Source organism: Ranitomeya imitator, chromosome 3, assembly GCF_032444005.1.
Source record: "Ranitomeya imitator isolate aRanImi1 chromosome 3, aRanImi1.pri, whole genome shotgun sequence".
In the NCBI taxonomy this organism is placed as follows: domain Eukaryota; kingdom Metazoa; phylum Chordata; class Amphibia; order Anura; family Dendrobatidae; genus Ranitomeya; species Ranitomeya imitator.
This window is the reverse complement of record NC_091284.1, coordinates 470,527,664-470,541,849: the sequence shown is the minus strand read 5'-3', so window position 1 is coordinate 470,541,849 and position 14,186 is coordinate 470,527,664. Positions and strand designations below refer to the sequence as shown.

Sequence of the window (14,186 nt, the reverse complement as noted above, 5' to 3'; positions counted from 1 at the left end):
CAACCCAGGAGACTGGCATCTGTTGTGACCACTAGCCAATTGGTTGGGGGAAAGGGCTCCCCCTGAGTAGAGATGAGCTGTTTAGCCACCAAGAGAGCCTGCCTGATCTGAAAAGACAACCGAAATCTGCGGTTGAGAGAGAGAGGATTTCTGTTCCACACTGATAGGATTGCTCGTTGGAGGGGTCGAAGATGAAGCTGTACAAACGGAACCGCCTCTATGGTTGCAACCATCTTTCCTAACACCCTCATCCCGGACCGAATCGTATGAGGGTATGGTTGTAGAAGATTCCTCACTTCCCGCCGAAGGGCTAGGACCTTGTCCTGGGGAAGGATAGATAGGGCTTGAGAGGTGTCGAAAATCATGCCTAAAAAAGAGATTTTCCGAGACGGCTGTAGGGATGACTTCCTTAAATTTACCAACCAACCTAGACGGGAAAGGGTGTCCAGAGTGATGCCGACATTTTCCCTGCAAGATTGAAATGTCGGTCCCTTGATTAGCAGATCGTCTAGGTATGGCAAGACGACTATACCTCGGGAGTGCAGAATGGACACCACAGTCGACATGACTTTTGTGAACACCCTGGGAGCGGAGGCCAGTACGAAAGGTAATGCCGTGAACTGGAAGTGTAGATTGTTTACGGCAAACCGGAGAAATCTTTGATGAGGCGGAAAGATGGGAATATGAAGATAAGCATCCTGAATGTCTACTGAGGCCAAAAATTCTCCCTTTTCCAGAGAGGCGATGACCGACCACAGAGACTCCATCCGAAAGTGTCGAACGCGGACAAACCTGTTTAAGAGTTTGAGATCTAGGATAGGCCTCACTGCTCCGTCCTTTTTGGGCACTACAAAAAGATTGGAATAAAAGCCCTGAAACCTTTCTTCCTTTGGAACAGGAGAAATGACACCGCTGATACGGAGAGACTCTATGGAATTGAACAAGCTTTGACGGAGAGATTTGCACCTGGGAAGAGGGGATGGGAAGAACCGGGGAGGAGGAAGACGGACCAGCTCTATCTTGTAACCTGAAGATACGAGCTCTGCCACCCACTGGTCGTGAATTCCCTGAAGCCAGACCTGGCGAAAAAAAAATAGACGTCCGCCTACTTTTTTGGAGACACCCGGAGGAGGCCTCCAGTCACTTGGCCGAAAATCTTTGAGTCCTAGATCCTCTGGATCTAGAAGACTGGGGACGCATTCTTCCCCCTTGGCTGGCCGTATAAGAGATCCGACCGTCTCGGTCCTGATTGGGCCGACCCTGCGCAGGAGAGCCTGATGCTGGGGCCCATCTGACATAGCGAAAGGTTCTAAAACGGGCCTGAAATTGGCGCCGAAAAGGCTGTCTAGCCTTCTGCTGAGGAAGAATCTTGCATTTCCCTCCTGTGGAGTCAGAAATGAGCTGATCCAGCTTTTCTCCGAACAAACGACCACCCTGATACGGCAGGGATGTAAGAGATTTTTTAGAAGTAGAATCAGCCCGCCAGGACCTTAACCAAAGGGCCCTTCTGATGGCAATAGCATTAGACGCAGCCGAAGAAGCACCATCTGCCGCATCCAGAGATGCGTTAATCAGATAGCAACCAGCCATAGCTACCTGAGACGACATTTCAGCCAAATCCGCTGACACATTACCTTCTTGGAGAGCCTTAGATAACGAGTCTGACCAAGATATCATAGCCCTGGCAACCCAAGTTGCTGCAAAGGAAGGAAAAAGTGCTGAGCTTGAGGCCTCAAAGACGGAACGAGCCAAGCTCTCTATAAGACGATCCGTAGGATCCTTAATCGATGAGCCATTAGGGAGAGATAGCAATGTGTTAGAGGCTAAACGGGACACTGGAGGATCTACAGAAGGATTTTCTGCCCAATCACTACAAAGTTCCGAAGCAAAGGGATACCTAGCCTTCAGAGCTCTTTGCCCTGAAAAGCGTTTGTCCGGGTGGTCCCGATTGCGTCGAATCAGGTCCTCGAACTCAGGATGAGAGGAAAAGACCCTATGGGCCCGTTTAGTCCGCTTAAATGAGACCTTATGATCAGAGGAAGAGGCGAGCTCGTCTTCTATCCCCAAAGACTGATTGACAGCTTCAATTAGGCTGTCTACTGACTCCTGAAACCCAGGTTTATCAAAATTAAGAGACCCTTCCGACTCGTAGTCAGTCTCAACTTCCCCGCTTTCTGCAGGGGAAGGAGAGCGAGATACGGAACTCCAGGATGCGGAAGCACCTGAGTGCCTGGGCGACGCTTTGCGAATCCGCTTTCCATGCGTCTGTCGAGTGAGAGCGCGGCCCCTGCAGGCCGAAGACTCCAGAGACCCCGAGGCCCTCTCTGAGACAGGTGGATTACCGGTCCCGACCGCCGGGGTCTGCAGAGATTTGATCGCTTCATTAAGGGACGCCATGGATTGTGGCAAGGACGTGACCCATTCCGGTGGAGCTACCCCAGCATCTGCTTGAGGGACCGGAGCCGGAGAGACTACTGGAGAACTGGCAGGAAGGGGGGCTCCTGGACGCGTTCAGAGTCACAGGCCTCACAGAGGCGATTACTTTGGGCGTGCGGAAAAAGGGCACTACAAGATACACAACTGGTAAAAAGAACCGTGTGAGTCTTAACCCTTCTAGACATAACGATCCGTAATGCTATACCCAGGGCCAGAGACTGGGAAAAAAAGAATGCTTCAGCCAGATGGGGGAGAAGCACTTACCCCCAGTCCTGTGTCCCCACGAATACAGAGATGGATCCTGACAGCACGATACGGAGCCCAAATGTGCTGCCTTATATGTCCAGCAGGCTATAGGGGGGAGGGACCGCCAAACTAAGCTGCAGCCTAGAGTAGGCCCGAAGCCGGGGCCTCAATTTTCCCCCTCAGTGAAAGGAGAAGCCGGAACCGGACGTGACGCGCCGGAAGGGGTGGAGTCCCGCAGCGCGGCCCCCAGGAAGCAGCCCCACGCCTGCAGGAAGCCAGGCAGGGCCGAAGCCTCTGGAGGAACAGCGGCGCCGATCTCCGCCTCCAACGCCGCGGCGTCGCTCCGGAAGACGCTGCGGCGCCGGAACAAACCGCAGCGCCGCCGCCCAGCACACAAACAGGACGCCTGCCTCACCCGGAGATGCCGCAACAGGTAACCTAACCCGGTGCCAGGAGCCCCCCTTAGTCACACCACACTCAGCGAGGGGTGGAAATAAAAGACGGTGCAGGAACCCAAACTCCATTATCCCCAGGATAAGGAGAGGGACCGTCCTCCACCCCGGCTAACACCCCACGCAGGGGTGTAGAAATCAGGGGGGAACACACGGACGTCTAGGTGCACCTGTACAGCCTGGGGTCTAGATACCTCAGGGTGGTCAGGGCCAAGTCCAGTGAAAAATCCCACGTAGCGGGGAAGGATACGTGGAGAATATCGCACGTGCTTGCCCGTTGATGGTTTGGGGAGATCGGACCCTCAAAAAGGTCCGTCGCCCCCTCAATCCAAAACGTTGAAAGTCGGGTCCAAAAATCCAGGACCCAGAGATGTGCCTCCTTGAGACACTAAGCATAAACTGGAGTCTCTGGTAGCCAGTGTCAGGGTGTATACGATGGAGGAGGAGCTAACTTTTTTTCAAGTTTACTTAGTGTCAGCCTCCTGGCGGCAGAAGCATACACCCCACAGTCCTGTGTCCCCCACAGTCCTGTGTCCCCCAATGAGGCGAAGGAGAAATAAGAAATTACCATATACTGTAGTACACAAAGCAGCAATAAATTCTGATTTCTAGAAGAGATTGCCATAGAGCCCAATGGTGATCTACTAGCGTCTCTGGAACATCAGTTGTGCTGTGTATTAGTAAAACTGACAAGTTTAATAAATTATTTATTGAAAATAAGTACATTAACATGAAATACCTTCAAAAACATTACCTTGAGAATAGCATTAAGCAGTATTCGGACAATCAAAGCAGTGAATGGCACCTTAAAAGTACCAACATACGTCTTTACATGGCACCTGTCACTTGCGCATAATAATTAAGGATCCCGGGGCTCTTCTGATACGGTCTCGTTTCAGTTTTGCATTGTGTCGCTCCATAGCGGAGATATTTACATTTGTTGCTTTTGGAGAGCAGTATGAGAAATCGCATGCAGACTGGGCGTTTCTTCAGTGTCATCTATAGAGGCACGCGTTTTCACTTCTTTCCAGACTCTGTCAATCACAGCTTGGCAGCTGATTTAGCATTCTAGGAGTCAAAGACGCCATTAAGCTGTGATTAGAAAAGTTTTTGAAGAAAGGGATGAAAGAGCATCCCCAAAAGGAGACTCTGAAGAAAAGCCCAGTTGGACTGCAAGCAAAGATTTCACATATTTTGTTAAAACAATATGAATAATCATCCAAATCTTGCATCAGGGCCCATCGGACCCTTGTTACACCACGGTTAGTTACAGACTCCCTTTAAGGTTAACAAGACACGAAACATACGTATAAAGTACAAATAATAATTAGCAAATGCTATGGATATATAAAACACATACAATGAAAAAGAACAATTGCATATATACTGATTTATATTAAAGATAGGCTGTCACTATATTATAGGGCTCTAGACACCAGAAAATCCCTCTATTGTGAAGATCTTGGCGTTCTTAAAGCGAATCTATCCTCCCCGGGATAAATCTAAGCTATTTCTATGGGCATACAGGTAACAGATTGGGATAACCAGTTTTACCTTTAAGCCTCATAGTTGTGATGTAGATGTTCAGAAAGTAAGTTTTAATGTTATAGGTAAAAGATTTGTTCCAGGCTCTGGGGTGTGCGGTGCCTGTAAGAAATCCATGCCTCCTCTCTTCGTTATAATGACACCCCTCTCCCATGTACGTCACATTGACCTGTGACGTGCAGTTGCGGTGCTGTAATCCTGCGCATGCACGGTCCACTCAAACCTTATCCGTCCTATGAGCAGAGTCTTCATCGATCTTCTACGCAGGCACTGGTGAAAGTTACTCACCTGTGTAAAAGTTCGATGAAGACTCTGCCCATAGAAGGACGGATAAAGTTCATATAACTGTGGGGGGCGTGCCCTGGACGGCCATGTGAGAGGACGCTGAGGAAAGAGCTCCCGCGGCCACAAGCATAATTATCCTGAACAGACATTGCTGGCTGCCATAAATCTAGCCTTATCTGGAAGCTGAATCACCAGAGCGTGAAGGAGAGCTGTGGAGACACCGGGAGAGGCTCACAATGACGCGGAGGAGGCAGAGAGATGCGGGGGCAGGAGAGACTGGAGGGCCCCAAGATGGCGCTGAGGCTAGAGCAGAAGCCGAGAAGGAGAATGCTGCCTGTCAGAAGCGCATGGAAGCTGCAACAAAACTTCAAAGGTTTGCCCAGGTGGTTGGTGGGGAAGAGGCACAAGAGGCTATGGAGGAGAGATCTGAAGGAGAGGAGGAGAAAACTGATGATGGAGCGAGGGGAGCACAGAAGGGGGAAGAAGAAAGTAGCATGGCTGCAGCAGGAGGGGCTGAGAAGGAAGTGGAATTGAGAGGGGAGCCGACTATAAAGGATGTCTTTATTCTTTTATCCTCTTGTAACCAGTCCCTGAATGATTTAGGGGAAATTATACAGATAAAGGCTGCCATACAGAAAATGGGTAAACGCAAGGGGGAGGTGGAGGAGGGGAGGAGTACTGCGGAGGATCATGTGGTTCAACTACAAAAAGCAGAGAGAAAGTTTGCCCAACAGATATCGGAATTGGCGGCAAAAAATGAGGATCTAGAAAACAGATCCAGAAGAAATAACATCAGGATAGTGGGTCTGCCAGAAAAAACAGAGGGGAGAAATCCTACAGAGTTTATTGAAAGCTGGTTGAAGGAGAAGGTTGGAACTGAGATTCTGACAAGAGTCTTTGCTGTGGAAAGAGCGCACAGAGTTCCGCCGCAGCCCCCTCGCACTGGAGCCAACCCTCGTACCATGCTGGCTAAGATATTAAACTACAGAGACAGAGATATTATTCTCAGGAAGGCCAGAGAAATGGAGGATCTCACTGTTGACGGACAGAGGATTGCCATCTACCCGGATTACTCTGCTGTGGTCCAGAAACAGAGAATGCAATTTACTGGCATCAAAAGGCGACTGAGAGAACTGGGGGTGCAATACGCCATGTTTTTTCCTGTGAGGTTGAGAGTGGTTGCCTTTAATAAGGCTCATTTCTTCACGACACCAGAGGACGCTACACAATGGATCGACATCAATGCCAAGAAACTACAAGCGGCGGGAGACTGACTTTCAGTGGAGGCGTGAGCCTTTATTGTTACCAAGATGTTTGGGATAAGAGAACTGGGTTGCTATTTGTACCCATTTAATATCTGTGTCTCTCACTTTTGGAGGAGTGGAATATGACTGGGCTTAACTATTATGCCAGTTAGAGTTGTGCTGGAAAATGAGGGGTGGGGTGGGGATTGTTAATAGGGTGTACTACAAACAATGTTTGTTTTGTTTTTTCTACTCTCTTTACTTCACGGTTTGTTCTGTACTGTTAATAATTAATGTAAAGAGCTGTGGTTCTAAGGGTCGTGGGAGCCAGTTAGAGGAGGTTACTTAGGTGAGAGTGCTTCAAATGGGCCAAGGAGCCCCACTCTCGATGAGAGGAAAATGCTTTATCTTGGGGGAGGTTGGGGTGGGGGAGAGGGGTTATACAGCTCAGGTTAAGGAGTAGGATTTTCTTGATGAATGTTCTGTATCATGATAGGGGACCGTATTAAAATACTGAGTTGGAACGTTAGAGGCCTAGCTGACAAAACTAGATGAGCGGCGGTGCTACAATACGCACGAGACCAGAGGGCCTCACTGATATGTCTGCTGGAGACACAGTTGGTTCATCAGAGGGTGGACGTCTTACGCAGGCTGTGGTTGCAAAAAACGTATCACTCCACCTTCTCTACATACTCGAGGGGGGTGTCGGTGTTGGTCCCAACAGGGGTGCGCTATGAAGAGATGAAGGTGTATGCTGATGTGAATGGACAGTATGTGGTAGTGAAATGCAGAATGCTTGGTATTTTGATGTGTGTGGTGGCTATGTACATTCCTCCTCCTTATTCAAGTAAAAAACTTAGAGAAGTGTTAGAATTGATTGGACAGGGAGATCCGATGCCGCTTTTAATTATTGGAGACCTTAACAATATATGTGATGATTTCTGGGATAAAAACAAAAATACTCAAAACAGGTCGGAAAGCCATATTACGCCGTTCGGAACATATATTCGAGAGATCGGTATGACTGATTTGTGGAGAGTGCGGCACGTGGGGGAGAGGGGATACTCTTGCTATTCACCGGCTCATGATACTTTATCCAGAATAGATATGGCGCTCGGAAACAATATGTTTGATTCTATGGTGGGAGAAGTGAGATACTTGCCACGGGCGATCTCTGATCATAATCCGATAGAGGTGGAGTTATGGCCAATGGGGACACAAGCATGGCATAGGGGAGAGTGGAAATTTCACCCTAACTGGCTGAATAAGAGTTTGGAGGGCATACAGTGGGAGGTGGAGGAGTTTTTTGAGATTAACGAGGGCAGCTCGGACATACCCACTATATTGGAGACGATGAACGCATATTTGAGAGGTTTGCTGTTCAGGGACATCAGTAGATGTAAGCGGCGATCAAAACAGGCGGAGAATGCCTCAAGGGAAAGGCTGAGAATTGCTGAAGATGAGATGGCCACACTGGGTACCCCTCAGGCTGGGAAACTGTTAAGAGAAGCCCAAAATAACATGGATAAACTTCTTCTGGAGAGGGCAGGGAGGAAGAGAGAGTTCCAACGACTAGCCTTTTACCAGGAAGGGGAGGTAGTGGGACATATGCTCTCGCTGGTGTCGTCGGCCCAGAGGGGTACACCATTCGTACATTCACTAGAGCCTGTTAACGGTATAAAAGTGTCGGAGACCTCTGAGACCTTAAGGGTCTTTACGGACTTCTACGCGGATCTATACTCCTCTGGTGTGGACCCATCGGGGACTGACAACGTGGCATTTCTAGAAGGTATTGTCCTACCTAGACTGAGTGAGGAGGATAGGGAAAGTTTGGAGGGACCTATCACGGACGAAGAACTAAGTCGAGTTTTAAGAGCCATGGCAAGAGGTAAAACCCCAGGAGCAGATGGATTGCCAGCTGAAATTTATAAGGAAGTGGAGGAGGTGTTGCTATACCCAGATTACGAGTAGTTTTGGAGGAGGCTAGGAATGGGGGGATTCTCCCAGCCTCTATGAGGGAGGCCATAATAGTTGTAATCCCGAAGGAAGATAAAGATTTACGACTGCCTGAATAATATCGCCAGATTTCTTTGCTCACAACGGATGTTAAACTTCTGGCTGGGGTGTTGGCGGCCCGATTATCAGTTGTTATTTCTGGATTGATTCATCCAGATCAATCGGGCTTTATGCCAGGCAGGTCCACGGCAGTCAATCTTAGAAGGCTTTTTTTAATTTACAATTGGGGGCTGATAATGGTGGGCATAGAGTTATTGCTTCTTTAGATGCCCATAAGGCATGTGACAGTGTGGAATGGGGATACTTGTGGCAGGTATTGCAATTCTTTGGCTTCAATCAACAATTAGTGTCCTCGGTTCAGCTATTGTATGCGCAACCATCAGCTAGGGTGAGAGTGAATGGGGAGCTTTCTCACATGATAAGGCTACATAGAGGGACGAGTGCACGCTCTCCCCTCTTGTTTGCTTTAGCCGTGGAGCCACTGGCCGCCAAGATTCGACAGTCCGCTAAGGTCGCTGGGTTTAAGTATGGATTGATAGAGGAAAAGATAGCGCTTTATGCGGATGATATACTGCTGTTCTTGAGTGATCCACATGATTCATTGAGTAATGCAATTCGGCTCATCGAGGGATTTGGTGCTTTGTCGGGGCTTAAAATAAATTGGAATACCGTATATACTCGAGTATAAGCCGATATTTTCAGCCCAGCGATGACAGCGGGTGATCCAGCGACGAAATAAAGTTCTGGCCTTCTAGCTCCGACCAGCGATGTCACAGCAGGATCCTGATCGCTGCTGCGTGTCAAACACAACGAGATCGCTATCCAGGACGCTGCAACGTCACGGATCGCTATCGTTATCGTTCAAAAGTTGCTCAGTGTGAAGGTACCTTAAGTTGCATTTATCTGTTGTAGGCCGAATTAATCTCATTAAGATGATTCTGATGTCTAAGATACTGTATGTTCTCGATAACTCACCTATCTGGATACCACGTGTAAAATTCAAATTGATTAACCCTTTATTTAGAGGCCTGGTGTGGGGAAGGCAACACCCGCAAATTAGATAGGAGACGCTTCAACGCCCTAAGGACACGGGAGGCTTGGCTTTACCTAACCCTGAAATATATTTCTTGGCGGCCCAATGTCAGCATTTAAAGGGCTGGGAACATGAGTCGTCCACCAATATAGCACAACTTTTGATAGAAAGGGTGGTGAAGAGAAGTCCGGCGGTACAGTGTCTGGAAGATGGATCCCTAGGGATACTGGGGAAGAAATACCCAACATTATTTCTGATATATAAAGTATGGGGGAGAGTTAAACAAATTTGCGGGGTTGCTTGTCTGACCACGTTTTCTCCGCTGTGGTTTAATAATAATCTACCGGAGTTTTTGGCGATGGGACAAATACCAGAATGGCTAGCCAGGGGGATCCGGTATGCCTGCCAGATTTTAGAGCGACGGGAGTTGAAATCTTTTTCCCAGCTACAGTCGGAATATGGTCTTAAGGCATCTAGGGGGTTCCAATATGTATAAGTACGGCATGCGTTTGTGGCCCAGAATGAGGGGGATTGTTTCCAAATTCAAAACGACTTAGTATTAGACTACATCTGTGGAGTGGATACAACGAGGGGTGCTATTTCATCTTTATATAAGGATCTGCTTCACACTCACCTATTAGAATATCTGATTGGTGCGAGGGCTAAATGGGAAAGAGAGCTGGGTCGTTTAGAGCAGGGGTCCCCAACTCCAGTCCTCAAGGCCCACCAACATGTCATGTTTTCAGGATTTCCTTAGTCTTGCCCAGGTAATAATTGCATCACCTGTGCAATGCAAAGGAAATCCTGAAAACATGACCTGTTGGTGGGCCTTGAGGACTGGAGTTGGGGACCCCTGGTTTAGAGGATGAAACGTGGGAGTCTGTATTAGAATGGATACCGAAGCGATCACTGAATGAGCCGTATAGGCTCTCCCAGCTTTATATTGTACAGAGTGTATAGATCCCCGGATGTCCTGTATAGAGCTGGGCTGAGATCTGACTCGGAATGCCCTAGATGTAGGAATGATAGTGCTGGAATGTTTCATATGTTATGGTCGTGTTCGAGATTGACTGCTTTTTGGTTGGTGGTTGTATGCTGGATAGAAGGGGCATACAGATGTGTAATTCCAAGAGAAACTTTGGTGTGAGTGCTGGGGTACGTGGAAGAGATAACTGTGGATAACAAGCTGAAAATAGCAATCGCTAGACTACTATACATGGCTCGAAAGGTCATAGCCAAAAATTGGATCAAAGAGGAACCTCCCTCGAGGGGAGAATATCTTAAATATGTGAAGCAGGTCATTACCCTGGAAAAGGGTGTATATCAGAAAAGAGGGAAGATGGGCCTGTTTGATAAATTGTGGATGCCCTGGCTGGATCTAGGCTAGGGGAGGCTAAGAGAAGTTAGGCCTGAGGAGGGTTCGCCTATATATTTATGGAGTACTCGTGTACAAATAAAAGTGATTGTATATGGATAACGTATATAATACTACAGGATATGTTAAGAGGAAGGCGTAAGCTGTCTAAAAGGGAAGGAGGGGGGCGGGATGGGTAAGGGAGGGTTAAGAGTGGGAAAAATTGAAATGTATACCTTAATGTGAAATGTTTTATTGTACTCTTAGGCTATGTGCACACGTTCAGGTTTTTTCGCGGTAAAAACGCTATAAAAACTCATTAAAAACGCATACATTATGCATTCTATAATTTAGAATGCATTCTGCATGTTATGTGCACATGGATTTTTCGCGGAAAAAAACGCATCGCGGTAAAAAAATGAGCATGTTCATTATTTTTGCGGATTTTCTGCGTTTTTCCCGCAATTCTATGCATTTGGGAAAAAACGCACAAAAAACGCGTCAAAAAAGCGTCAAAATCGCGGTAAAAACGCATGCGGATTTCTGGCAGAAATGTCCGGTTTTTGTCAGGAAAATTTCTGAAAGAAATCCTGACGTGTGCACATACCCTTATATTTAATAAAAAACATTTGAGTAAAAAGGGGTCACATAACTGCGCAAGTGAATGGCGCAGTGTGGGATTACAGCGACGCAACTGCACGTCATAGGTCAGTGTGACATATATGGGAGAGGGGGGCCATTATAATGAAGACAGGAAGGGATTTCTTCCAGGCACCGCACCCTAGGAGCCTTTAAGAAATCATTTACATATAACCCTAAAACTGCTTTTCTCAACATCTACACCGCAGCTATGAGGCATACAGGTAAGACTGGTTATCCCATTCTGGTACCTGTATGCCCATAGTAATCGCTTAAATTCATCCAGAGGGGTGACAGATTCTCTTTAAAATGACCCTTTCAAAATGGTCCATTTTAGCAGATACTTCTATGTAAATGCTCGTAGGAGACTCCTGAGTTCCAATCCATGCTTAGCACACAGATGAAGCCGGGGTCATACACCTTGCTTCACTGCTCATGTAAAGATGGACTCATCTCAGAACATTTCCATACAGTAATGCTGTATTTTAAATTCTTCATAAAGAAAATGCTAAAAAAAGCTACACACAGCCCCAGAACCCCATCCCTTCCTCCCGTACATGGGTACAATTGAATCAGCATGCATTCCCAGTAAGGGAAGTAAATCGTTGCTAGACTCCTCTGGTAGCCCAACATCTATCCCCTGAGAAGAATCGGGTGGTACCGCCATACCCATTATGTGGCCGCTGGAAACGGCTATTATACATCTAAATGTGTATGGCCAAGGTTATCCATCTTTGTATGTTAATACAACCAACGTACTTACCATATCTTTGCAGTTTTCCATACAACTGTGGCGTAAGATATACTAGTGCAGCAAAGGTGCAGTTCACAGCTTGATCAACCGCAGAACCAGCTACTAAATCATTCTTTGCCAGTTGTTTCTTAATGGCTTGTACCAGGCCTTTGAAAAGTTCAGAATTAGGGCCACAGAAATCCTGGGTAGGATCTGAGTTTGCAAAGTCAAGGAGAAAGTTACGACAGTCATCTGCATGAGAGTTCTTAGTCTGGAAATAAAATAATAATGTAAAAGAGCATTTACATAATATTGGATTCCAACTCAACACTATGGTTGCATTTTTGCTCTATTTGACAACTATTTTTGTACATAGTAAATATTGTTTTGCTATTTGTGCTTACAGAGATTGTTGTATTTCTATTCAGTATCTGCCACAAGTGGACATGAATGTAAAAATTGCAGCGGTGGGTCAGCCTGTGACATGGCTCTTCCCACCAGATCTTTTATTTCTAGCAGGTATATCTAAGTCGGGCATGTAAGGGATGAGCTGCAATGACCTTGCTAACATGTGGCCCCACCACAGTATACTGTGTGCAGAATTATTAGGCAAGTTGTATTTTGATCACATGATACTTTTTATACATGTTGTCCTACTCCAAGCTGTTCAGGCTTGAGAGCCAACTACCAATTAAGTAAATCAGGTGATGTGCATCTCTGTAATGAGGAGGGGTCTTGTCTAATGACATCAAAACCCTACATAAGGTGTGCTTAATTATTAGGCAACTTCCTTTCCTTTGGCAAAATGGGTCAGACGAGAGATTTGATAAGCTCTGAAAAGTCCAAAATTGTGAGATGTCTTGCAGAGGGATGCAGCAGTCTTGAAATTGCCAAACTTTTGAAGCGTGATCACCGAACAATCAAGCATTTTATGGCAAATAGCCAACAGGGTCGCAAGAAGCGTGTTGGGCAAAAAAGGCGCAAAATAACCCATGAATTGAGGAAAATCAAGCGTGAAGCTGCCAAGATGCCATTTGCCATCAGTTTTGCCATATTTCAGAGCTGCAACGTTACTGGAGTAACAAAAAGCACAAGGTGTGCGATACTCAGGGACATGGCCAAGGTAAGGAAGGCTGAAAAACGGCCACCTTTGAACAAGAAACATAAGATAAAACGTCAAGACTGGGCCAAGAAATATCTTAAGGTTATGTGCACATGTTGCGGATTAGGCTTAGGAATTTCTGGTGCGGATTCTGCCTCTCTTGGCAGAAAACGCACTTGCGGATTTGTCGTGTTTTTTGTGCGTTTTTCTTGCGGATTTGCTGCGTTTTTTACCCCTGCGGTTTTCTATAATGGAATGGGTACAAAAACGCTGCAGATTCACAAAAAAGTAGTGACATGCTACTTCTTTTAAACCGCAGCGTTTCCGAAGCGGATTTTCCGCAAAGTGTGGACAGCATTTTTTTTTCTCATTGATTTACATTGTACTGTAAATCAATTGCGGATCTGCAGCGTTTCTGCACTGCAAAAAACGCTGCGGATCCGCAGAGAATCCGCAACGTGTGCACATAGCCTGAGACTGACTTTTCAAAGGTTTTATGGACTGATTAAATGAGAGTGACTCTTGATGAACCAGATGGATGGGCCAGAGGCTGGATCAGTAAAGAGCAGAGAGCGCCACTCCGACTCAGACGCCAGCAAGGTGGAGATGGGGTACTGGTATGGGCTGGTATCATCAAAGATGAACTTGTGGGACCTTTTCGGGTTGAGGATGGAGTGAAGCTCAACTCCCAGACCTACTGCCAGTTTCTGGAAAACATCTTCTTCAAGCAGTGGTACAGGAAGAAGTCGGTATAATTCAAGAAAAACATGATTTCATGCAGGACAATGCTCCATCACAGGCCTCCAACTACTCCACAGCGTGGCTGGCCAGTAAAGGTCTCAAAGAAGAAAAAATAATGACATGGACCCCTTGTTCACCTGATCTGAACCCCATAGAGAACCTGTGGTCCCTCATAAAATGTTAGATCTACAGGGAGGGAAAACAGTCCACCTCTCGGAACAGTGTCTGGAGGCTGTGGTGGCTGCTTCACGCAATGTTGGTCGTAAACAGATCAGCAACTGACAGAATCTTTGGATGGAAGGCTGCTGAGTGTCATAAAGAAAGGTGGCTATATTGGTCACTAATTTTGGGGGGTTTGTT

At 46.8% G+C, this 14,186-nt stretch overlaps 1 protein-coding gene across 1 annotated transcript in view; it reads right to left on the bottom strand.

Moving 5' to 3' along the window:
- The window catches only part of LOC138670277 (zinc finger ZZ-type and EF-hand domain-containing protein 1-like), a 306,056-nt gene that overhangs the window by 107,527 nt on the left and 184,343 nt on the right, over positions 1-14,186 (bottom strand). The window contains exon 26 of the mRNA XM_069757472.1: positions 12,014-12,254. Within this exon, the coding sequence (XP_069613573.1) occupies positions 12,014-12,254 (241 nt within the window). The remainder of the gene's footprint in view (positions 1-12,013; positions 12,255-14,186) is intronic.